Source organism: Carcharhinus amblyrhynchos, chromosome 29, assembly GCF_965287045.1.
Source record: "Carcharhinus amblyrhynchos chromosome 29, sCarAmb.v2.hapA, whole genome shotgun sequence".
In the NCBI taxonomy this organism is placed as follows: Eukaryota; Metazoa; Chordata; class Chondrichthyes; order Carcharhiniformes; family Carcharhinidae; genus Carcharhinus; species Carcharhinus amblyrhynchos.
In genome coordinates this window covers 8,442,661-8,469,887 of record NC_137352.1, presented here as the reverse complement: position 1 = coordinate 8,469,887, position 27,227 = coordinate 8,442,661, and the positions used below count along the sequence as shown (strand labels likewise).

Sequence of the window (27,227 nt, the reverse complement as noted above, 5' to 3'; positions counted from 1 at the left end):
CCTCTCTCATCCTATTGCACTCCCCTCTGTTCAGAGGACACAGGTCCGGGATCCTACTTTCTCATCCTCCATCCGCATCAAAAACTCCACCATACAATGATCACTCTTCCCAAGAGGATCCCTCACAACAAGGTCCCTATTTCTACCTTGATGTATTAACTCTGTTTCTCTCTCTGCAGATGCCACCAAACCTGCCAAGTTTTTCCAACATTTTCTGTTTTTATTACAAAATAAAGCTCTCTCTCAACATCAAAGTCAGGTAACCATGCATTTGTGGTTCTCTCCAACTGTGAGCTGGACTCAGCCTAGCCAAGTCCATGACAAAGAAGTCTTGCAGGAGAAGAGACTTACATCCTATCAGTCTGGCTAGATTCAAATTTAGACCGTAGAGATAAGATAACCCAACCTCATTTGCAGCATCGCTGAAGGAAAGGACTTTTCTCAATCTTCGAACTGCAACACTATCACTTTGGAAAATGACTTACTGAGTTACATTCAACCCAGTTAGAAATTTCTCCTCTGTCAAATATGCAAATACCTTATTTGATGAGTGATGCAATGGTGAATGCAGAATTATCCAAATGAAGTCTGAAAATTTGCTCAGCTAAAATTAGCAAATCAAAACATCCTTTTTATTTTTAAAAATATGGAGTATACCTGGTTGAGATTTGCGCTTCAATCCACTGGACAAGTAGAAATATACATGTTTCCAACAGCCAAATACACAATGCCCTCATCTTAGTCATATTATAAACAAGAGGAGCTAAAAATAGCCACTACCTCTTAGTAAAGTTAAAAAAAATCTGGCCGATTCCCATAGTTAACAGGGGCCTTCTGCACCAGTGAACGGCAAAGAATATCATAATTTGTGAAACTGAAAATGCTGGGAAGACTTGATAGAAAAGGTTTATTTATTATAGTTAATTTAGTTCAATTAAACAAATACGTGATTCTATTCAGAATGCAAATACTTTAACCCTTCAACAATTAAGGCATTTGTTATAAATCCCATTCATGCACATGAGCATAGTAATGGTTAATTGATTGCAAGTGTGGCACTGCTAAACACAAAGAGGGTTATCAAATGTGTCATCTCTGTCCGTGGTATTTGCTGTAAAACTCACATAATGACACCCAAGTTCTTGCTGTTGATTCTCTTTATTACAAACACATCACTGTGTTTTTGCTGTCAATTGACAGAAATATAAAGCAAGCAGCACAAAGAGCACCTCATGATGCGAGAATATACAACAGTGCCATTCAAAAAAATAATCTCCCGAAACGAAGTAAGTGAGGGAAATTGTTTGTGGAGAAAATACAGCGGATTTCTATACAAAAAAAAGCTTCACGTGAAAGCAAGGCCGGGACATATGGCAATTTGTGAGGGAGCGGGCAGATGAAGACTGATCCCTCTCACACTTTGTCCTAAACTCTCAAATCGGCTGAGGATCCCAAATTGCTGTGCAATGCAGCAAGGTATTATTAGACATACTGCACCGAGCTTTGTGGATCACCATTTACGAAGCAGCCCAGCAAGTCAGTTTCAGTGCCTAGACCAGGGAGATTAATGCTGTCTGATGATGCTGCACTAATGAAGCCTAATCAAGCTGAAATTTTAATTTATGCTGATAATACGGATAATTCTCCAGCACTGAAAATATTTTCTATAGACAAGATTCTGATTATTTTATTTCGACACTCACAATGATTAAAGAGCACAATAAATATTTTTTTTTAAATAAACATTTTCCACCGTGCAATTAAGACAGCATAGTTCTTGTGTTGTGCGTGTGTGGCATAAGGAAAGGATTCTACAGCATGACTGATATTTAAGTATCAATCTTATCAGAGATCAGTATACTAGGTTAATCCCCAATTTTATTCCCAAACTCAAGGTTTACAGACAAGAATTGTGTATTTATGAGATTTAGTTCAGAGGAGAATTAAAAAAGTAATCTATGCATAGCATCGTCTAAGTGCATCTGTGAAGCATTCAGAGTCACTGAAATTGTTGCAACATTGGTGCAGAGTAACTAACAAAAACTAGATGTGACTCCTTCATCCAGAATTAGTTCCTGCAACAAGTAATTCTTTAATAGGAGCTCAGTTCTTTATTGTACTGCAGGAGCCTGCATCGAACTAGAACTGTGATTGCTTCCGTTTTCCTTTGGCTGTACTATAAATGCAAAAATGGTATTTCTCAAAACATTTGTTCTCTTTAATTCTGATTATTCCTTGATGGTCGTTTGTTTCTTCAATTTATTCATGGGATGTGGGTGTCGCTTGTGAGGCCACCAATTATTACCAATCCCTAATTAGAAACATAGAAAATAGGAGGAGTAGCTCGTTCAGCCCGTTAAGCCTGCTGTGCCACTTAACGTGATCATAGCTGACCCTCTAGCTCATACCCCTTGATACCTTTAAAGTCTAGAAATCTATTTATTTCCTTCTTAAATACATTCAGTGATTTGACCTCCATAGTTTTCTGAGGTAGAGAATTCCACAGGTTCATTGCCCTCTCAGTGAAGATGTTTCTCCTCATTTCAGTGCTAAATGACCTACCCTATATCCTGAGACTGTGACCCCTTGTTCTAGTGACCCCCACCCAGAGGGAACAACATCCCTGCATCTGCTCTGAACAGCCATATCAGAATTTTATACTTTTCATTTAGATCCCTTCTCAGTCTTCTGAATTCCAGTGACCATGGACCCAGTTGATCCAATCTCTCCTCATATGACAATCCTGTCATCCCAAGGATCAGTCTGGTGTGCTTTTGCTGCACTTCCTCTATGGCAAGTATACTTTTCTTAGATGAGGAGACCAAAACTGCACATAATACTCCAGGTGTGATCTCACCATGGCCCTGCAGAGCTGCAGTAAAGCAAACGTGTTCCTGTACTCGAGTCCTCTTGCAGTGAAGGCCAACATACTATTTGCCTTCCTAACTGCTTAATATACCTGCATTTTGATTTGATTTATTGTCATGTGTACTAGCACACAGTGAAAAGTATTGTTTCTTGCACACTATATAAACAAAGCATACCGTTCATACAGAAGGAAAGGAGAGTGTGCAGAATGTAAGGTTACAATCATAGCTAGGGTGTAAACAAAAAGATCAACTTAATGCAGGGTAGGTCCATTCAAAAGTCTGATAGCAGCAGGAAAGAAGCTGTTCTTGAGTCGGTTGGTATGTGACCTCAGACTTTTGTACATTTTTCCTGACGTAAGAAGGTGGAAGAGAGAATGTCCAGGATGCTGGCCGCTTTGCCGAGGCAGTGGGAAGTGTAGATAGAGTCAATGGATGGGAGGCTGGTTTGCGAGATGGATTGGGCTACATTCATGACCTTTTGTAGTTTCTTGCGGTCTTGGGCAGAGCAGGAGTCGTACCAAGCTGTGATACGACCAGAAAGAATGCTTTCTATGGTGCACCTGTAAAAGTTGGTGAGAGTTGTAATTGACATGCTAAATTTCCTTAGTCTTCAGAGAAAGTCAAGGCTTTGGTGGGCTTTCTTAACTATAGTGTCCGCATGGGGGAATCAGCTTGCTTGCACGCTTGCTTTCAGTGACTGGTGTACTAGCATACCCTTTGCACATCAACATTTTCCAATCTATCACCATTTAAATATACTATGCCATTCTGCCTCTCTGTCCGAGTGAACAACTTCACATTTATCCATGTTATACTGCAATGCCATGTATTCACCCATTCAATCAACTTGTCCAAATCATCTTCCTACCAAGTTTTATGTTGTCAGCAAAATTGGAAATATTATTTTTTGTTCCCTTATCCAAATTGTTGATGTATATTGTGAAAAGCTGGGGCCCAAGACCCAAGGACTGGTCCCTGCTGGATCCCATTAGTCACTGCCTGCCACTTCAAAAAGACCTATTTGTTCCTTGGTTCTCTATTAGAAATTGTCTTGCATTGGACTGTAAGGGCAGCACGGTGGCACAGCGGTTAGCAATGCTGCCTCACAGTGCCACGGATCTGGGTTCGATTCCAGCCTTGGGTGACTGTGTGTGTGGAGTTTGCTCGTCCTCCCCCTGTCTGCGAGGATATCCTCCGGATTTCCTCCCACAGTCCAAAGATGTGCATGTTAGGTGGATTAAATATGATAAATTGTCCCTTAGCATCCATGCATGTGTAGGTTAGGTGGATTAGCCTTGGTTAATACACAGGGTTAGAGATAGGGTGGGGGGGCCTTAACAGGATGCTCTTTCAGAGTGTCAGTGCAAACAGATGGCCGCTTTCTGCACCACAGGGATTCTATGGCACTCTACGGTACATTTGCCTTCACTAATCTTTTTTTTATATACTTATAGAAGCTTTTTTAATCTGCTTTTATTTTACTTGCAAGTTTACTTTCACATACTCATAATTAATCTCTTTGTCCTCCTTTGCTGAATACAGAATTTCTCCCAATCCTCAGGCTTGCTACATTTTTTAAGTAACTTTATATGACTCCCCTTTGCATCTAATGCTATCCTTAAATTGTTTTGTAAGCGATGGTTGGGCAACTTTTCTTGTGCTTATGCAGCAGAAAGAAGTATACAACTGCTGCAATGCATACATTCGTTCCTTAAATATCAGCCATTGCCTACCTAGTGTCATGCCCTTTCACTTTCTGTCTGCCCTGGATATTCTGTTCTCACCTTGTAGCCATGCCTCCATAATTGCAATGATTTTGTATCTGTATACATCAATTTGCACTGTTATTTCATCTACCTTATGTGAATACTCTATGCATCCCGATACAGTACATTTAGATTTGTCTTTCAACATTTTTTTATTCATGGTTTTTGGCATGGCCCTAATTGCTACTAGTCTTTGTTTCTTTCGCCTTCCACTTTTCATAGAATCCTACAATGCAGAAGGAGGCCATTTGGCCCAGAGTCTACCGACTACAATCCCACCCACGCCTCATCCCCATAACCCCATGCATTTACCTAGCTAGCCTCCCAGAAACTAAGGGGCAATTTAGCATAGTCAATCCATCTAACCTGCACATCTTTGAACTGTGGGAGGAAACCGGAGCACTGGGAGGAAGCCCACACAGAAACAGGGAGAATGTGCAAACGCCACACAGACAGCTTCAGTCAGACTTGTCTGATTTACGTAACTGTCTGGACATTGCACATTGCATTGGTTATAAGTGGCCTACACCCTGCTCAGCAACATTTGGGTTGCCTTAATTAATTTTACTCTGCTTTCTATTTTTCTTTCACTCATCTTTATTTTTCTCTCTCGCCTTTTCTTGTGCAGGTTCCCATTCCCCTGCCACTCTAGTTTCTTTCCCAACAGCAAATACACCTACAAGGCCATTAGTCCCGATCCTGCTGGGATGCAACCCCATCCAGATCCCATTTTCCCCAGAATTGGTTCCAATGCCTCAAGAATATAAATCCATTCCTCCTATACCATCTCTCTAGCCATGCATTCATCTTGTCTATTCTAGCTCTCACTAGCACTCTATTTCCCCTTGAGAAGGTGGTGATGAGCTGCCTTCTGGAAGTCCATGTGGTGACGATATAGATGTTCCAGTGACATTGAAGTCAGGATGGTGAATGGTTTGGAGGAAAACTTCCAGCTGGTAATGTTCCAAATTGATTGTTGCCCTAGACCTTCTAGGTGCCGGTGGTTATGTTTGGAAGGTGCTGTCTTAGGAGGTTCCTGAATTTGTAAATAACACACACTGCTGCCACTATGCATCGATGGTGGAAGATGTGTGTTTGTGGACTAGATGCCAACAAAGTGGGCTGCTTTGTCCTGGATGGTCTGTTGAGTGCTGCAGGAGCTGCACTCATTCAGGCAAGGACAGGATATTCCATTATCTGTGCTTTGTAGATGGTAGACAGGTTTGGGCAGTCAGGAGGTGAGTTACTCACCAGAGGATTCCTAGCTTATACGTCCAGTTCAGTTGCTGCTCAAAGGTAACCTTCAGGATGTTGATTCCAGGGAATTCAGCGATGGTAGTGCCACTGAATGTCAATGGGCAATAGTTAGTATAAGTGCCAGGCAGAATCTATTTGCCAGCCCATGTCTCCATATTGATCACATCTTGCTATATTTGGACACGGATTGCTTCATTTTCTGAGGAGTTGCAAATGGAACTGAATATTGTGCAATCAGCGTGTTAAGGACATGGCTGATAGTAAATGCCGAGTTGTTCAAACCCAGAAGGGAAACTAGAAACAACTGCCCTTAATTATGTTTCCGCAACTTAGTATAGTGTGAGGCAACGTTTGAAATCCAGAGAGTGATGTCCCAGACTTTTAGTGATGATTTTAATAAAATAAATATTTATTATGAAATGGAAAACAATAGAGTAAGCTAGAAGAACACTTAACTAAGACAATGGCTATACACAATATCACTAACTTAAACAGTTCTAAACAATCTTAACAACTTCAGAGCTAACTCTCCTCAAAATGTTTCTCAACACCTTAAAGGTCTATTAAAAAAATCCAGTAACTGTGGCTACACAATGCAGTTTGGGGTTGCTTCTGAGGTAAAACAGCAGCTTGCTTTTCAAATTGGGCATCCTTCTCGCACCGTTTGCTGGAAATTAAACAGCTCTTCTTGCTGAGGGCTGAGATCTAGAAAAACAGCTGTCCTCGACATAGGTTTCAGTATCTCTTTAAATGTTATTTTTTCCCTTTCACCTTTCCTTTATCGGACTCAACTTCTTTACAACTGCACTCCCCAGACTTAATTATCTTCATCTCTTGATTTTTGCTTTTTGAGTTTGAAAGCAAAGTAAACTCACTTCATGAGCCTTTCTGTAACACATCTTCACACCTCATTTCTCTTCTTCTGACCCTTAATTTATTCAAATCTATTCTTGCTCTGTCAGTCGTTATTACTAACGTGCCCTAGGTAAACTTCTGTTTACAGTGTTTCTAAGCTCATCAACATATCAAATGCACTAGTTCCATTCACACAGTCACTCTGTCCCATCTCAATTATCTTAACTCACATTACCAGCAGAAAATATTTCAATTTCTTGGATTTCTCCGATATTTTCATGAGAAGTACAATTATGTGGATGTACGTTTTTTGTGTATTATATCCCTCTAGTATCTCCTCAAGCACTATTTATTTGGCAGCACCTTCTTCCTTGGTAAAGACAGATGCAGAAAGGGCATTTAATATCTCAGTCACAACCTCTACATCTATGGTTGGTTACGGGACAGAAAGGAGATTGACACAAATCATTTTGTGTCCCCTAACCAGCCCTGCTCCTCTTGCTATGCTTTTATTGTTTATGTGCCACTTCAAGTCTTTTGGATTCCATTTCATGTCAGACTCTCCCCATCAGTGGCAGCAATTTATCCAATCATTTAGGCTATAAGTTCTTAACCTACCTCTCTGAATGTTTCCACGTCTTTAAACTGATGCTTTTGACAAAGATTTCAGTCTTTTTACAAAGTCCTCCTCTGTTTTTTCTTTGGCCTCTTGTCAATTTTGTCCAATTATGCTTCTGGGGGATATTTTCCCATAATAAAAGGTGCTATATCAATACAAGTTATTGTTATGTTGGCCAGTTATGCACTCACGTCACATTACAAAGGAAATATTGCATAGACAATGCCGAGACACAGCTGGATGATGTGATTTTAATTTGGATTTACCCCATCTAAGATCAAATAAAACAAGTCAATTCTTATTTTTATTACAGACAGGATTGAGCTCAGCTGCAATGCTGTTCTTTCCCTACCACCAGTATGATTGAATAGCCTGCCAACATTCATTGTTGAAGCTTTCATATGAATGATGACCAGGAGGGGTAGGGGGTTGGGAGGCAGGGAAAAGAAGAAAACGAGAGAAGACCAGAAGGTCATTGCAGGTGATTCATCATAAAAGGTTTAAGTTTATTTATTAGTGTCACAAATAGGCTTACATTAATGCTACAATGAAGTTACTGTGAAAATCTCCCAGTTGCCACACTCCAGCACCTGTTCAGGTACACTGAGGGAAAGTTTAGCATGGCCAATGCACCCTAACCAGCATGTCTTTTGGACTGTGGGAGGAAACCCATGCAGACACGGGGAGAACATGCAGACTCGGCACAGACAGTAACCCAAGCCAGGAATCAAACCTGGGTTCCTGGCGTTGTGAGGCAGCAATGCTAACCACTGTACCACCTTGCTGCCCTATCTCTTAGGGACAAAGCAGGGGACTAATCATCTGCTAATCTTTCAGTAAAACACAAAAGATTGGCAAAGAAAATTGGGACATAAACTTTAAGTGGAATGAAGTCCAGATATGGCCGGTGATATACAAATAAGTTTGATGGAAACCACCAAAGTGGAGCAGTTCTAATGAATATTCAAATATACCTATTGGAAAATGAAGGATGACGAGAACATGCTGCTTTAAGTTAGTTTTGCAGCTTGCATACTTTTGCCCTCACCCACTTTTGCAACACTTCACTGTAGTTTTGATGCTAATAATTTAAACCAGTGATATGGAAGCAGAATAGGAAATTTACAAATATTTATAGTTCCCTCATTGCAATTGAAGAGAGCCTAACTTAATTAAAAAATCATGGTGAGTCTGCAAGGAAGATAAAAAGAATTCAACAAGAATTATGCTTCCTCATCACAGAGACATTTGCTCCAGCAATCCTTACTGAAGGATTATGAAGTTACCTGCTTTTGTAAGGTTAAAATTATTAATATTTCACCAGGAACTGATTGCACCGTAATTGCCCTTACATCATTCTAAACTCACATCACACATGCATACCAATTTTATTCAGGCTGGTGACTATTTGCAATGCTATTTTACAATTCAGCAGCTGAGCTGAGACTCTGAATTGACTGTGACTAAACAGAACAAAATACCCAGCTGCAGCAGCTTTGGCAACGGGTCAGCAGCATTGGGTCATTCTTTTTTTAATCAAACATGCTGACTGATCTGCTGCGTATTCCCAGCTGCTTTGGCTTCAGATTTCCTATAGAGCCAGTGGCAAAATGGTTAGCACTGCTGCCTCACAACGGCAGAGACCTGGGTTCAATTCCAGCCTTGGGTCACTGTCTGTGTGGAGTTTGCACATTCCCCCACATCTGCGTGGGTTTCCTCCAGGTGCCCCGCTTTCCTCCCACGCTCCGAACACAAGCAGGTTAGGTGGCTTGGCCATGCTAAATTGTCCCTTAGTGTCAGGGGTTCCAGCAAGTTAAATATTTGGGGATTGGGCATGGGTAGGATTGTTGTCGGTGCAGTCCTGATGGGCCATATGGCCTCCTTCTGCTCTGTATGGATTGTATGATTGCACTGAGCACCGAGCTGAAACATTCTTGCATATCAGCTGCCCATTTGGACTTAATTTGCAAGTAAGGGGAATGGAAGATTATTTTGGGGATTATTAAGGTAACTTTAAGGCTCGTGAAAACAATGGTAATTTCTCCTCCAAACCTCTTGATTATGAAAATTAAAATTGAAGGTAGCGATCTTTCACAGGAAAATTCTGAAGGATTGTTCATCTCTACATTTCCACGCTTAGGTTAGGTGCCAATACCATTATGCATGAAATATCGAATTGGTGCCTGATTGCATTATCATAAGAATAGAGCAGTATGGAGTACTCCCTCCTGATTACAAACAATTAAGTCAATGAATAGGGTCACCGCATCCAATTTACATGCGACTGCATTAGCTTTGACCCTTTGACACACTTTGTAACCCATGAATGAAATTTCTCTTTTGTCTGCAGCATGTTAGGTACCAGATCAGAAACCCCAAAGTATGTTACAAAACCTGACTAGACCCCATCTGTTCTTTTTCATTTTGGCATTAGTGTGAAGATAAGGTGTTTCATTTCAGGTGTGATTCTATTGACAAACAAGGTAGCTTTTATCAAAACAAACTATATTTAACAATACAGTTCAACTATAACAAATAAATTAGCTTAACTTTTACCAACTGAAATACTTAAACACGACAAGGTACAATTCTTAACTGCTAACCTATCTCTGTTAGTTCAAATTCAAGCAATATTCCTCTTATAGACTTAAACTCCTCTTCAAAATCAGCTAGTAAACCCCAGGCTTACGTGCTTGTACTTGTTAATAGTCCTAGATCCTGTGAACCTCTCTGAAGAGAGGGGCAAAGGGAAACCTTTATTCTGAAAGCTCAAACAGTAGCGTGAGTGAGCGAGCTAGAGCGAGGGAGACAAAAAGACATCTCTTCTTTCAGGACTAGGCAGAAATTGTTTTAAAAATCAAAGAGAACTGTGTGTTTTCCAGCCAGCTTAGTTCTGCCCATTTACATGACTCTGCCTCTGTTAATCAACCTAATGGAAACCCCATTCTGAAACCCCAGGGGAAAAAAAATAAAATAAACAAAGATGAATTAATTCAAATTAAAACAAACATATTCCCAGCTAAAAATCAATCATATGAGCCGCCTGGTGTAGACAAATCGCCACCCCTAAAACAGAGCTGAAATATAAATATACTCCTTACAAGAAAAATGATAAAAAATATATTTCTCAAAGGCATAGTATCATCACAAGAGATCCAATATACTTTGGTATTGTAATTATAGATTTCTGCAGGGTCAAAAGTTACATTTTGACAAAGGAGCAAATTGCCATATTCTTAAAATTCATGTGTTACTTTTCTTGCTCCTCTTCAGAAAAAGATGGCCCAGATTTTGCAACCAGTGGCAGAAGAATGGTTCTTGCCTGCATTATACTTGCACTTGTCCACAGACCTTCTCTGGGCTTTTACTTTAATTTGCAGTAATTAAAGTAAAAACAGCATCCCGTCTCTACAGGGGATCTGCAAAAATAGGGCAAGCAATGATATGTCTGCTCAATCTGACTGAAGAATTCTTACTGAGACAGACTAAAACAGGAGATATAAATTGGAATATTTACTACTATGCCAAATCATGTATTGTTATGAATGCAGGGTTTCATAAAATGATTATTCTACCTTGACAGATAGCCCAAAACATAACGAAGAGCGTTATATGATCTACTATGAGTTCGGCCTAATGACAATTCTGCCCAGCTTGGACAGCAAGGAGACTGGGGCTGCCCAGGTTGAAACTTAGTTAATTTACATACTTGAAGACAAAGGCCAGGAGCAGCTGGCACTGACTGTGGACAGACTTTCTGCCTCCTGAGATTTCAAAAGAGAGTGAGATTCCACAGGAAGATAAAAGAATGCAATTGGTATGGTCACCTGAGAGTAATGTACTGCTTTTCTGTGGACTACCAGGCAGAACAAATGAATTACCTTCTTAGATTTGAACAATAGGTTCAAAATATTATCTGATCTCTTCCCGCTGCAGGGTTGCCTGACAAGCTGAGTGTTTCCAGCATTTTTTGCTTTTCTGCTCCCCAATTTCTATGCTAAAATTCCAAGAACAAAATAAAAGCAGAAGCCTGTTTTCAAACTTTGAGCTTGAAGTTATGGCCTTGACCATCAATTAGACACAAGTTTCCCTCGTTGACAGCTTGCTCATCATTATTAAGCAGCACAATGCAGTGAATGAGAAAGGGGAGAATTACACAAGTCGGAGATATTGCACGTCAATTCCTCATTTTGTCCAGTGTGAATGCCCTGCAGCTCAAGAGGAGGAAAACTACATTAAAAGGGGAAAAGGAAACTTTGAAAGAGAGAAATTTCCAGAAGTGGAAAGGAAACTTCTGGTTTACCAGCCGCTTTTGTCAAACTCCATGGCTTCAGTATTTGTTACGTCCAGCTCCACTTACTTATCCACAACAGCAGTCCGTCATTCTTCAAAACTTAGAGTGAAATGAAAGGAAAAGAGATGGAAAAACAAATTGATGCCTTACTCAAAATAAGCCTTTGCTACTGTAAGTACCTTACAAATTCCTTCAAAGGTAACTTACTTCAGTGTTCTATAAACTGACTACTGATTTTTAAAATTGACAATGAGAAGTTTCTAAATCTAGTTCTTTGAAGACAGGTATATGAGTACAGAGCTATTTCTGATATGCACTAATTAGCACTTAAATGTGCAACCTCACCAAGAGGCAGTTGATTGGTAGACAAAATATCGTACTGGTGCAATAAGGGTGGGGCTGAAGCACATTGCTAAAAGACAGCAAGGGACACATTCAATTCTGCCACTAGGTGTCCAAAGAGCCTCCCTAAACTTGCGAGCAAGTCTCCTGCAAAGCTATGAATATCTGCAACCACACACCAGCTGGAAGGTTAGTGCACAGACCTGTGCAAGTCAGCCTCTTTACGGCACCATTTATGCTCTGCAAAGAAATTTAAAAAGGTACAACTCACTTAAATAGACAGGCTGCACACAACAAAACAATTGAAAAGTCTTTGCTTGCAAGGGCTCAAGATTCTAACAGGGTATCAGAAACTACAAAAATAAAAATAGAAATGCCAGGATGATACTTCAGTGCTTATAAACATAACGCAATTTTCGGAAAATTCCATGCTGAGTGCTGGATCAACGAGAAAAGCTGTATGAAACTCGCTGGCTCCACAGATGCCCTTTCATCAAATAACATGATACATGCCTTTCATGAAGTTCCAATCTTGTGGAACCAAAGTAAAATATAGCAGAGCTGAAATTTTGAAATATACCCTAGAATACTGAAGATAGCCAGCAGCTCATCGCCACTTCCATCCACCGCAATGCATGCACAACTCCCCAACCCAGTAACCATCATTCCACACTCCCCCGGAAATAAGGGGAGCTCCCAAATCAATGGGGCTCTCCAGGGGGCTCACGTCTGGCAGTGCCAACCTGGCAGTGAGGAACTGCCCGGCCATGCTCCTCATTACCCAGAGGTTATGCTCACCTCCACACCTGAGGCTGAATCATCACAACCGGTTCATGTTTTTGAAAACCAATTGTGATTCTTACTGGCATGATTTCACACATACTGGCAGGAGGATAAAGCACGGACAGACATTATGGCATCAAGTATATGTTATTTTGTTTAAAATTATGGAAATCAGATTCATATCATTTCTGGATTTGAATCTGATCATGTCACCAACAGAGGGTGGGGACAATCTCAAACTGGGATCTGGTCGGCACAAATCCCGTTATGACCTTCTCACCAAATTTCGCGGCCTTAACAGGACTTGCACCTGCACTGAACAGGCCCACTAAATGTCACCCATAAGATTTCAGATTCTTAATGTTCCGAGTTTAAAATGCAATTAGAAAATGAGAAATACAAATGTGATCAACTGCAGTACTGTACACAATGTACTGGCAATATTATAAATTACAGCATACCAGGCAACGTATTAAAGTACTGAGCAAAACGAAATTAATATCCAACAGCAGCTACAGCTAATCCAAACTGCTCACTTTTCTATGATGGAAAATGGGAAATCCAGCAAGTGAGAGTTCTTTTAGGAAGTTGACAAAGTAACATCTGCATGTACAAGATTTACTGTGCTAATGTTAATCTAGCCTTCGCAGTATCTGGAAGACACAAGCAGCAAAATGAGATATCATTGAGCAGCAGATTTGCAGATTACTGGCACTCAAAATCTAGGGTAATTCAGAATACTTAAAGGGCACTAATGTTCAGTAATCTTTATTACACTGATCCTTAGTCAAATTACTGGGTTTAGTTCAAATTTAACATGGCAATCCTATTCGGCATAATCCCAGTTCTTTTTTCCCTATTGATTGTGGGTATCAGATAGGGTAGGGCTTTTAAAGAAAAGAGAAATAGTGACAAATCTCAACCATTACCCAAGCCAAAAGAAAAGCTCAGGGTGAAGTAAATCAGGAAGTAATGATTAGGCGATGCTAATCATTCAACTCATTGATTGAGGCAGAACATGCTCCTTAGTTGGAGGCTTTAGAACAAATTAGAAACAAATAAACCAATACAAGAATCACATCTTTCTTCTAAAAGGTTTGATCAAGGCAAGCTGTCAAGCACTATCGTGCCTTGGAACTGACGTAACTATTTCTATAGGACAGATCATTGCACTTCTCACTGCCATTCATCTGCAAGGAACTGCAAAACTATAAAAGGTCATGAATATAGCCCAATCCATCAGACAAACCAGCCTCCCATCCATTGACTATGTCTATACTTCCCGCTGTCTTGGCAAAGCAGCCATAATAATTAAAGACCCCATGCACCTTGGACATTCTCTCTTCCACCTTCTTCCTTCAGGAAAAAGGTATAAAAATCTGAGGTCACGTATCAATCGACTCAAGAACAGTATGTTTTGTCAGTATAGCGTGCAAGAATCAATACTTTTCACTGTATGTTAATACATGTGACAATAATAAATCAAAGCAAATGTCAGAAATATAGGCTGAGTTTTAATTTCTAACAGGTTTACCTGTTCAAGTTGTTGCGGGCCATTTTTCAAAATACATTGGTTCACAATGCCTGATTTTGGTAGGTAGTGTACAGATTTCACCTTTCTGTACAGTCCCTTATAGCTCAAGGAAGCATTATTTTACAACTCAACAATTCTAGACTGTACATAGGCAGCAACCATCTTACTTACAATTTCTCCTGGCTCTCCATTACTCTCTGTCTGACGCTCCTTAGTTCTAAGATTCCAATTAGTGCTATTGCCAGCCACTTGATCAAAAATTCTCTCAGAATCTTCTTCCAGACCTGCCAATCCAGTTAGCAATGCTGCTCCAGCAGCCTGTCCACATCAAAGATATAAATAAGAGCTCAAAAAGGTTGCTTCTCCACAGCCTGAGCATTCAACTTGCCCATGTATAGATCCTGCAACTCCATGATCAATTCTAATAATTTCATCTTCATAATGTGAGGTAGTTAAAAAAAATTGGATGAAGATCACAATTGTAAACATCTGAATGAAACCCAGAATCAATATCTTCATTTTGGTTGCTACACATATCACGCTGCGTCTTCCTTGTTTAATTAGCTCTGTATTTTCAGAAAAACCTCCTTTAATTTCTTGAATTTTGAGAATTTCCTGGTAAAACCTCTGATCCTCTGAATAAGAATCATCGTCACACTTCTTGGAGACTGGATTCTGAAGCCAGCTGTTGTAAGCTGTGGCAAGATTTTGTTTTAGTGATGAATGTGAAGATGACAAGCAGTCAGATTCTTTTTCTAAACAGTTCAAATTTTGCTCAGTGAAGGGATTATAAACATCACAATCTAGAATGTTTATTGTGACATTTTTTTCTGATTTAATATCCTCATTCTGTTCAAGAACAACACATATCAGTCCATCTTTCTGTGGCACGTGATTCAAACAACTTGAAGTAAGAATGGAGTTTATATCTTTTTTTTCAGTAACCAATTCTTTATTAACTAATTCACTCACATTTGTTTCAGGAGTTTCAACTTTGCTCCATGTTCTCATCATGCTGTCTTCTTTGTCAAGAAGCTCTCCTAAGGTTAAGACATTGCATAAGTGGCCAACTGGTTTACGTTTGCTATTTACCGTTTCTCCATTCTTAAATATTTCTGTGTTTTGCTCATTTTGCACAGTTTTCATGTCCAGCAGCCAGAGCTCACTCACCACCTGAATAAATTCATTCTGACCAATTTGCACCTTCGTTGTCAAATGCTCTTCCTCAACGTTGAGCATTGATCCCTTTAAATACTTGCTCTGTGGCTTAATAGCTTTACTGCTATTATTGCAAAATGAATTTGTGTGTCACAGACTGGCAACTCAACAACCTCCTCAATACAATCTTCTGGCAAGTTTTCATTAACCTGGTTTTATTCTCCATTACTTTCTGGTGTCTCATATCAATTGGTTGTTTATTCTGAATTGAATTACTTTTCCGCAGATTTTCAACTGGAATTTTCTTGCTTTCCGTGTCACTGAACGTATGTTCCTCAAGAGCGTATGAAATTCTTTCGTTGTCAGACTGTGGCATTTCTGCACTTTTCTTACATTTTGCTAACTTCTTTGGTATGTTAGCTGGTTCTTTACTTAAATCTCCTAAACTCATTCTATGCAAACTGGAGTCAGGGAAACTCCATCATTTACTTGCCACAGCAGCTTTCTTGGCTTTCTCTGGTCTATCTAGATCACTGCAACTAGCTCGGAGTCTTTAATCAAAAGAAATTGTTCTTCCTAGAATTTTCTTGACACCTTCAAATCTTTTTTGACTAACGTTTTCTCTTTGAAAAGGTTGTAGATTGCTTGGGAAATTGATAGTTATAGATCTATCAATTGACATTGGTTTCAAAGATGGTTGCAAGCCACTGGCTTCTTTCAGGTCTGTACCCTCAGACTTAATCTGAGTATCAGGCAAACACTCAAAACTTGTGAACTTGTTAAATGGATCATGACAAGAGCAAGCTAGGCTACAATTAGATGGAGAAGGAAATATTTGCGGTTCTAACTGGCTCCCCCAAACAAAGAATAAAAAAAATTAAAAAGGCTTGAAAATCATGTGAAAGCCAACCAGGTGATTTTGTGCCCTGTGAATTATGCTACAGGTTGGCACTCAGTTCATCAAGGAACTTTGTAGAGTGGTTATTTTGCTTCCCTCCACCCCCCCCGCCCCGCCCCAACCTCCCGTCTTCCACAATGATGCTAGGCGTTGAAGACACCTTTGCATTGACAGCAATAAAGCAATCCAGAAGCAAGAGAAAATCAATTGAAAATAACCAGTTTAGACAGGAGAACAGTGTGGAAAAAGGCTGGACACATTATAGGTAGCATTTCTGGTTGGTTGTCTTTGTTAAACTATCCAATACCTTTTCCCCATATACCTTGTATTTAAAAATGCGACAAAAGCACAAGAAAAAACACAAGCAGAGATATAACAAAACAAAATGAATTTAAAAGATTATCTATGCCATGCTGCTAATGGTAGCCCTGTGCTGCTGTAAGATTATTTTTCATTTTACTATTGGGTCATAACAATTTGTAGATAAACCCAAGCACTAAGACCTGCAAATGTTCAATCAGACTGATGGTTTATAGCTCAGAGAGACTGGTTTAGCATCAACATTTGTTCATTGTAGGAAACAAGACATTCTATTTTTGAAACGCAACCAGTCATATTTTTGATCAAGTTCCAAATCATAGAAAAGCAAAATCTGGAAATCTAAAGAACAGAAAATGCTGATAAAATCAGCAGGTTGGGCAATGTCTATGGGAGAGAAACAGAGTTAATGTATCAGGCCGATGATTTTTAAAGTAGCAAATTTAAAGTTTATTTATTAGTCACAAGTGAGGCTTACATTAACACTGCAATGAAGTTACTATGAAATTCCCTTAGTTGCCACACTCTGGTGCCTGGTTCAGGTCAATGCACCTAACTAGCACGTCTTTCAGAATGTGAGAAGAAACTGGAGCACCTGGAGGAAACCCACGCAGAAACAGGGAGCACATGTAAACTCCACATAGACAGTGACCCAAGCCGGGAATTGAACCTGGGTCTCTGGCACTGTCAGGCAGCAGTGCTAACCACCGTGCCACCAGGCTGCCCACCACTCAAAAGGTGAAAGGTTATCAACCTAATGTTAACTCTGTTTTTCTCTCCACAGATACTGCCTGAATGCTGCCAACATTTTCTGTTGAAAATTAGAGGTGTTTCTGTAATCCAATGCTGGAGCACAATATAGGAAACATGAGTCAGAGAATTAAAGTTACAATGCTGTGGTCCTATGTCCAGCCTCCTCACCTCTGAGACCGCAGCTTTCCTGTTGCAAATTCACTCTTACTTCTTCTCAAAACATCATATTTTCAAACACTTACAATTTAGCATCATATTAAATAAAATTTTAAAACCATATACAATTATTTTAACAAGTTACAGGTCAGACACGGCCAATAAATCCCCACATGACCACTTAGACTTTTTTTTGTAATAAATAATTGGAAGATGTGGCTCAGAGATGGCAATATTTGCATCTCCTGTGCCATAATTTGTCAGATTTCTTCTCTGAAAAAAAAACTATCAAACAGGGAGTGATGTGAATGAATCACTCTGCGGAAAGCAATGTTTCATTCACTGTTAAAACTAATTAAATATGCACTGTGAATATTAATTGAGAAAAAAAGTGGTAGTTCATGGCACAGAAGAAATGCCTGCATTGAAGACTGAAGAGGATTTTTGTGTCTATATTGAATTACTTTGATATCAAATACTTAATTTGCGTAGCTATAAATGAGATTTCAATTCAGCATGTCTTTGGTGCATCAAAAGGGAATTAAAGAAAAAGAACCTTGCCTAATGTTTCTATCCACTTATACAGTCAGTAACTGAGCCATCGCAACTAAATTATATGGAAACACATGGAAGTTACAACACACAATCAGACAATTCTACCCAACCAGTCCACATCTACATTTACCCTCCACAAGTTTGGTCACAGTTTGTGCTAAATTGATTCAGTCAGCGAGGCATTACAATTATCCGAAGCGCCTTTGGTGAGAGAGGGGGAGGGGGGGGGTGGAGAAGGAGGTGGGTGGTGGGGGGAGATGGAGACACAATTCCAACTCAAAAACGTATTGCCTGGAAGTGGCTGAGTGTGAATAACAAATGAACTCAGGGTCTGGCAAGTAACTTGATGATCACCCACAAAGCACACACATACGGATAATGACCACTTCAGCAAGATAGCAACCACCACCTGCGAAACTACAGCAGCAAGAGGATCAATCTCTTTCACAGGAGGAAGAAATTAAAGGTGGAATGAAAGCAGAGGGAAAAATCACAGGAATCTGTAATGATTAAATTTGGATTCAAGAATTAAAGACTCACTGTGGTAGATCTGAACAGCTCCTTTTCTTTCTTTTCTTTTTTTTCCTTCTTTTTTTTCTTTTCTTTCTTTTTGCTTCCGCCCAGAGCGTGCAGTTTCTCACGTTCCAAAGAAACCAGGTTTCGGTACTGTTCATCACATGGATGATCCCACGTTGACTGGCCCGATACAAAGTTAAAGTAATAGACATCACCAGTGACATCTTGGCTGCCTCGGACAAGAGAAAGCAATCATTCAAAAATATGTATTTTAAACAATCTCTAAAATCCATGATTAATCTATTTTTGTTACAACACCACACCACTGTTGTAGCATAGTAATCATCATTGATATACAGTAAGAAGTTAGAGGAAAGAAGTTATACTGAGAAAATATTAAAATTCCTAATTTAGCCAATGTGGTGGAACTCTGATAAGAGTAACAGAAATATATTTTATTTTCTCTTTATGGAGTTGCCCTTTTATTAAAAATCTATGTCTCACTTTATTTTAACTAAAGTTATCTTATAATATTGAGGCTACATTTGAAACATCTTGTAGAGTATATAACTTTTCAGAAGATGCAACTGGTAACACAGTGAACTGATTGCATTCACTTTACTGGACGTGATTTCAACACAAAAACTTTAAACATTTAATACTGAAGGAAGAATTATAGGTGGGATTCTCCCCGCAAAAATTCCAAGTGCTGAATTCATGTAAAAGCTGAAAGAAATCGCTGTTTTTTACAGCAAGATTTTCATAATGAATCTTCCACACTGTGCATCACCCAAAAGCCCTAGAAAGAATATAATTAAAAATCAGAGAGGGGGACTGATTGCTGTCCGAGAGGCTGGCAGCATAGCGCTGAGCAGGCCACTGTGTATGTACCGTTCTGTCATAGCAAAGATTAGTGCATGTGCAGTAGCCCAGCATTGCCAGCCTCCCAGTTGCTGTCCAGCCTCATAACCATCCCACCCCCTGGAAGTCTCTCCCAACCCCGTTAGTAGGGAGCTATTGTAAACCCTGCTGGAATGAAACACTCCTGACCCAGGTGGGGGAACGAGACACTCTAGCGGATCCAGAGATTTCAGTCCCGAGCCCACTAATTATATTTAAATATAAGAACATAAGAAATAGGAGCAGGAGTAGGCCATCTAGCCCTTCGAGCCTGCCCCGCCATTCAATAAGATCATGGCTGATCTGTTGTGGCTCAGTTCCACTTTATAATTGCCCCCCCCCATATATTCAAAGAGCTAAATTTTACTGAAGTTATTTATTTCATTAAATTACTCTCACTCAGTTCTTTCTCCATTTAAACATAGAATTGCTATCGTGCAGGAAGCAGCTATTTGGTCAACAATCCTGTACCAGCAATAATCCCACCCAGGCCCTGTCCCTGTAACCCCACATTTTTACCCTAGCCAATCCTCCTGACATTAAGGGAGAATTTGGCTTGGGCAACCAACCTAACCCAAACATCTTTGGATTGTGGGAGGAAACTGGAGCATCTAGTGGAAACCAAAGTAGACATGGGAAGGACACGTAAGCTCCCTGCAGACAGTAATCTAAGGCCGAAATTGAACCCCAGTCCCTGGTGCTGTGAGACAACAATGCTAACCACTGTGCCGCTGCATGTTTCCTTCCAGGAGTTTAGCGTAATCAAGAATTCAACCTTTGATGTAAAGCATATTTCCTCACCAGCCAGGAACTACGTAATTACTAATTATCAAGTCAGTAATATATAGGAAAGGTATATCGAAACTGAGGAGTACTTAAATAAATGGATTCAGAACACAAGAGACACTTGGTAATTTAGTTAACAAAATGGTCTTTCCAATGAAGTTCAGTTCCCCTTTAACAATTTATGTCTATGATCATTAATTCTATATATCAGGAGAGACCAGAAAGTGTTTCGATATGTTAAGGTTTTGTAGTTTGGAACAACTGCAAATTTACCATGGAGTCAATAGTGTTTTGGCTGTAAAAGAAAAGTTTTCCCCAATTCAGTCAGATACTTCTCTTATTTCAAAAGTACTGAATTCATACGTTTTTACAATTCAAAGCTTGTAGCATAACATTATGCAGAAAAAATAGTGAATGAAAGTATATCCAAAATGGTAAGTCTCTTAATAGTGCCGGAAGATTGATGCATTGCTGTAAATTCACATGTTTTTCAAAGAAGGATTATTGGGAGAAGGTACGAGACTATGATTAGAGATCAGGCAAATTTAGGTTATATTCCCTGAAAATTAGGAGTTTGAAGTAACAAAGGGAATCAAGGAAGAATACAGGAAATGAATATTCCCTCCAGTAGCAGAACTTAGAACAAAGAAGGCATAAATAGTAGAGTGAAGTAAACTAAAAAGTGAATCAAGGACAAACTTCTCGGCACCCACGGGGGTCTGAGAACTTTGAATGCATCACCTCAACATCATAGACATGAAGATAACTGAGGTATTTAAAAGAAAGCGGGATCAATAGTTGCTCAGTAAGTAAAAGTTGCTGGATAGAAAAGCTGACAGAAGAGCTATGGTGAATACAATGCTGTAACTCCGATCTGTGCTTGTTTTAGGCGCAACTTTTCCATTGAGAATGCATCAACCATAAAATTAGCCCAAACAGAAAAAAAGGTAGGGAATGTTTAATATTAGAGCGAGATTGACTGCCCAAATAGCCCATCCTTGTTCGTGTGCAAAGGAAGATAGAGAAATACATCTTTAATGACGATCCATTAAAATTTTAGGCTAATTTAAATGTTTTTAAAAGTTAATCTACAGATGAGATTTAAATTTTAGATCAAATTTTAATGGATTGTCATTTAAGATCAATTCATCACAATATAAACGCTGTCAAATATTAAGTGGAATATGACCTTATTAAAGCTGATTTTATGCAGGCTGCACTGAACTTTAAAATGGTGCATTTATGACTAAACAAATACTGTCTATTCTATACAGAATCCTATAATTAAGCAATAAATGTCGGTAGCCTGAGTGTACAAAGGAATAAATGGCTTTTGTGTGCTTCCCGGCATTTAATCATCAGGCAGCAGCTGTTTTTATGTTTTGCCAGGTGAAGTTTGGGCTGCCAACATTTACTGCTGTTTGGTTCACATGAATTTTGAGAGAACATGCATTTCTAATTTATTAGTTAAACTATAAACACTTTAAAGGTTCCGCACAACAGTAATGATGTATAGAGTACACACACACACACACAATCAACTTAGATGCTCCGCTTGTCCAATTATTTCAATCCCACCACTTCCCCTTGTTTGCTATTCTGTTCTCCATAGCTCTCTGCATTGTTATCAAATCAGTAGGGAAGTTGTGCAGCTAAACAAACAGTACAGTTTAATTCAGATCCAATAAAACAAAAGATGGAGCTCTGTACACTGTACGTGGCACTGACTGACTGACATTGACACAATTTCCAAGTTGTGACTGCTGTATTCAATAATTTTCACTGCAGTAATAACATTAATATTGCATGAATAATTGCACCATCAATTCAAATACCATGAGACCGCTTTTTGGGAAATCCTACATCCTCTTATTTTATAGGTAAACAGTAATCATTATTTTACTGCAGGAACACAATGCATAACCGAGCAAAACAGCCAGATACAGGAATCAAGTTCACTGCCCAAGTCTCAATAAACCAGGATTTGCCATTCTGTCATTAAGTCTACAAATCCTTGTAAAAAGGGATTTACTGTCCCAAATGTAAATGTCTGAATCCATGAACAGGGATTAATGAGTAAAAGGAAATACCCATTTTCATAAAACAGCTGGCTTCACGCTATTTAAATATGCAACACTTTTCTTCCAATGGTGCAGCTACATAGAGAAATAACTGAAACCTGTTTTGGGCAAGAGGTCAAGATAGACCAAAAAGGTCAAGTTCATTAGACAGGGACAGTACCATTCTAACACAGGGACAGGTAGAAGCCATTCAGCCCTTTAAGCCTGTTCTGTCACCCAATCACATCATCTCTGACCTGTTCCTCAACTCAAGTAATCCACCTTTGAAGATCTTACCCAACAACTATCTCGATTTTGAAAATTTCAATACCCAAGCATTTAGAGGCAGAGAAGACAGTATTCCACATTTTTACTACCCTTTGTGTGAAAAAAAGCTCCTTCATTGCTCTCCTACATGGTCAAGAGCTAATTAAAAATGTTCTGGGATTTCCCCACCGAGAAAATTGGTTCTCTGTACCTACCCTTTCCAATTCCTTTATCTTCTTAAATACCTCAGTAAGATTGCCTAATCTATCTTCTAAGATCAAAAGAATACACTTCAGGTTTATATTACCGCCCTCATAATTTAAAAACAAAATACTGTGGAAAAGCAGAAAACAGAAAATGCTGGAAAATCCAAGCAGGTCAGAGTTGAGCTCTGACAAAGGGTCACCCAGACTCAAAATGCTGCTGTACTCTCTCTCCACAGATGCTCTCAGATGTGCCAGGATTTTCCAGCATTTTCTGTTTTTGTCCTGATAATTTAGTTTTGTAAGCTACATAATTCTTGTAAATCTATAGTTTCCTAAGCTGTAGTATCCAGAACTGAATGCAGTACTCCAAATGCACCTGACCATGGGTCTATACAACTGAAGTGCAATTTATTCCCAGTTGTATTCCAACCCTTTAAGATAAAAGCCAATATTCCATTAGCCTTTTATACCTGTGCATGATAGGGGAGCTATATCCAAATCCCTTGGCTCCTTCCTAGCTCTTGGCTTCTTACCGTTAAGAAAAGTGTTGTTAGATGGTGAAATACTTTGTTCCAAATCAAAATCACTTGAAATGTTTAGTTACTTAGCAAGGATATTACAGGAAGTGGAGCTGGTGAAGGTTGGGTGGGAGGAAGGACTATCAAAATGATAGAGAAAGCCTAACTGGTCAAAAAGATTACTCTTCATTGAAAATGACTGATTACACGGGATACAGAATTTCACAGAATCCATAGTTCTTACAGTGAAAGGGGAGCCCATGTGGCTCATTGAGTTTGCACCACCTCTCCAGAAAAGCATCTCACTCAAGTCTGCCCCCTGCACCCTATTCACATAACCCCACACATTTACCATGGTTAATTCACCTTAACTACACATCTTTGGATGCTAAGGGGCAATTTAACATGGCCAATCCACCTAACTGGCACATCTTCGGACTGTGGAAAGAAAGCCACACAGCCAAGGGAAGAATGCACAAACTCCACACAGTCATTTAGAGTGGAAATTGAACACAGGTCTCTGGCACCGTGAGGCAGCAGTGTTAACCACTGTGCCACCATGCTGAACTTAGGACTTGTAATTCTTGGAACATTACCAGAAAAAAGATCATATCGTCAGAAAATTCCACAACCTCACATTTTTGATTGGTCAGTGTTGTCTCTCGAGATATTTAACATTTTGGGAATAATATGCTAAAGTACAAAAATACAGCTCAAGCAATACTTTTCACTACTGCACCAGCACACTTCTTCAATTAAAGTTGCCCTTACCATTGTTACTATCAGCAACAGAAATATAATAACTAGTATTGCTTTCTCCAAAATGCCAATAGTTGACAAATTCCAAGTTTGTAATGTGTAATTGCATTGCTGGATATTTTTCACATTCATATCATTTATGCTTTACTAAAATCACACAAATGTCAGTTGGTCTTCTGTCAACTTACCAGGGCTTCCATTCTTGGGGTAAAGGTGCCACAATACCCTCCCTGGCTAACCACATAAGCTCTGGCTCATTTTCAGGATCAATTCCTATCTCGCGAGCATATTCTTGGATTTCTGAAGAAGGATAAAAAAGTTAAATGATTCTATTAAATTATTTAAATAAAGCATTACAATATTAACATTCAGTGCCAGAACCGGAGCTTGTGCTCTTAACTCTTTCCACTGTGACTTTAAAAGCTCAGACAAAACACAACAAAGGAGCACAGTGCTGTCTGTACTTTAAGATTATGGAGGGGGGAAAGATGATCTTTGCACTAATTAAAAAAAACAAATGAAGGTAAAAGTTAACATGCTGGTCTCCTGATCAGGAATGGTATATGACACTGGAAGAAATGTGGGAAAGGAAGAAACTAATCCAATACAATTTCAATCTCTTCTTTCTAATTAGATGGTGGCATGGTGGTTAGCACTGCTGCCTCACAGCTCCAGGGACCCGGGTTTGATTCCTGGCTTGCGTCATTGTCTGTGTGGGCTTTGCATGTTCTCCCCGTGTCTGCATAGGTTTCCTCAAGGTATTCTGGTTTCCTCCCACAGTCCAAAGGTGTGCAGGTTAAGTGCTTTGGTCATGCTAAGTTGCACCTTAGTGTCCTGGAATGCGTAAATTAGAGGGAATAGTGTATGAGGTTACAGGGATAAGGCCTAGGTGGGATTGCTGTCGATGCAACTTGATGGGCTGAATGGCCTCCTTCTGCACTGTTGGGTTTCTATGAAACTAGCAATATCAAATCAGCCGCCCAAGTTGGTTTTCCTTCCCACTCAAGTTGAAAATGTATCATAATGCTGAAAGATATAGGCTATAAAATATATCGTGTTCCAAGTGTAATGACTAAACATTCATACTGTGAACCACAAGGGGAGACACCATATTTTGAAGCATGGCAAATCAACACACACAAATTCTACATTTAAGGCTCCAACAGTCATCGTCTGTCGAAGCTGGCTGCCTCATGCTTGGAAAGGGCCATCTTATTGTCAGCTGCATTACTGGTCATGTCATTTTTATGCAGAAGAGAACTTATAACCCATTTTCTGCTGCTAAAAGTCACAGATTCACTGTGACTTATTAATCTGTTCCACAAAACTTAAGAAATAAAACCAACAGCGTGAAAATAGAAATTTAAAAGTCCAAGCATTAAACCACAAAACTGTTACCAACTATTACTGCAGATTATGGCAAGAGATTTTCAGGTTATTTTGTTAAATGTTATGGTTTCTATAAAAGCCTCCTCAGAACGCTCCTCCTCAATAATGTCTTTGGTTGCCAGTCCTAACACTTCTCTCAACCACTCAGCATCTGTTACTTTGCTGCACTAATTACATTGAAAGAGACTATATAAATATAAATTGTTTTTATTATAAATCTGCAAGCCTATTAAAAATATTGAAGTATGTTACAATTAGAAGTAGAGAATCTTGATGACTTTGATGGTAAATATATTGTATAACTATTGCCAAGCCATGCAGATCAGAGGGCCTCAGATTCAATCTCTGGCTTGCATTGAGTTAACCAATCTTAGTGAAGTAAGATTGAAATTATAGAAACCTTACACTGCAGGAGGCCATTCGGCCCATCATGTCTGCGCCGACAATACTCCCACCCAAAGTCCTATCGCCAACAATCCCTCTAATCTACATATCCCGGGACGCTATGCTTAATTTATCATGGCCAATCAACCTAACCTGCACATCTTTGGACTGCGGGAGGAAACCGAACCACCTCGAGAAACCCACAGACACAGGGAGAACGTGCAAACTCCGCACAGACAGTGACCCAAGCTGGAAATCGAACCTAGGTCCCTGGAGCTGCGAGACAGCAGTGCTAACCACTGTGTGGCCCTAAAAATGAGTGGCGGCACTAAAATCAGTCTCATTGCTCCTAGCCCAAATAATTAAAAGAATAAGATCAGGTAGGATTCCCATTTCATTTTCTGCAAAGCACTTACGTGATCAAATGAGGACAATACCATACTTGAACACTGCTTGCAGTAGAATATCCTGCCAACATGCAACTATCTCACTTTGCACAAGAAGAATGACTGAGGTATCCAAGTACCATTGTGCCCATGAAACCATTCTCCTGCAAGAGCCAGTGCATGCAAAAGAAAAAGGAAAAAAAGAGGGTGGAGGGGTGGGTGGGGAGATGGATGACCCCAAGTATAATTGTAGCTGTAGAATATTAAAAGTTTCAACAAAATATACAGCAGATTAAAAATAAATGTTTAAATACATCTGCCTGCCTTCGATAGAATAGATTGAAGGCTTGTCTGACATCATGCTTAAAAAAAAAATCACTGGGTAATGCAATTGATGTTGAACTAAAATTTGGGCAATGCTGCCCTCTACTGCAAAGAACCTTGTATTTTTGAAATGCAGTAAGAAGTCTCACAACACCAGGTTAAAGTCCAACAGGTTCATTTGGTAGTAAATGCCACAAGCTTTTGGGGCTCTTCCCCTTCGTCAGGTGAGTGGAGAGTTCTGATCATATAAAGGCACACGAAGTTTACAGAATACTGATTAGAATGTGCGTCTTTACAGCTAGTCAGCTAATCAAATCTTAAAGATGCAGACAATGTGAATGGAGATAGCATTAAGCATAGGTTAAAGAGATGTGTATTGTCTCCAGACAGGACAGTAAGTGAGATGTAGCAAGCCCAGGCAAGTCATGAAGGTTACAGATAGTGTGACATAAACCCAAGATCCCGGTTGAGGCCGTCTTCACGTGTGCGGAACTTGGCTATCAGTTTCTGCTCAGCGACTCTGCGCTGTCGTATGTCGTGAGGGCTGCTTTGGAGAACATTTACCCGAAGATCA

At 39.6% G+C, this 27,227-nt stretch overlaps 1 protein-coding gene across 5 annotated transcripts in view; it reads right to left on the bottom strand.

The window, feature by feature from the left end:
* Nucleotides 1-27,227, bottom strand: part of cep164 (centrosomal protein 164) — a 214,155-nt gene that overhangs the window by 141,305 nt on the left and 45,623 nt on the right. For all 5 annotated transcript variants that reach the window (XM_080214802.1, XM_080214801.1, XM_080214804.1 and 2 more), the window contains 2 exons: nucleotides 24,359-24,470; nucleotides 18,699-18,903 (listed from right to left, as the gene is read on the bottom strand). In XM_080214802.1, the coding sequence (XP_080070928.1) occupies nucleotides 18,699-18,903; nucleotides 24,359-24,470 (317 nt within the window). The remainder of the gene's footprint in view (nucleotides 1-18,698; nucleotides 18,904-24,358; nucleotides 24,471-27,227) is intronic.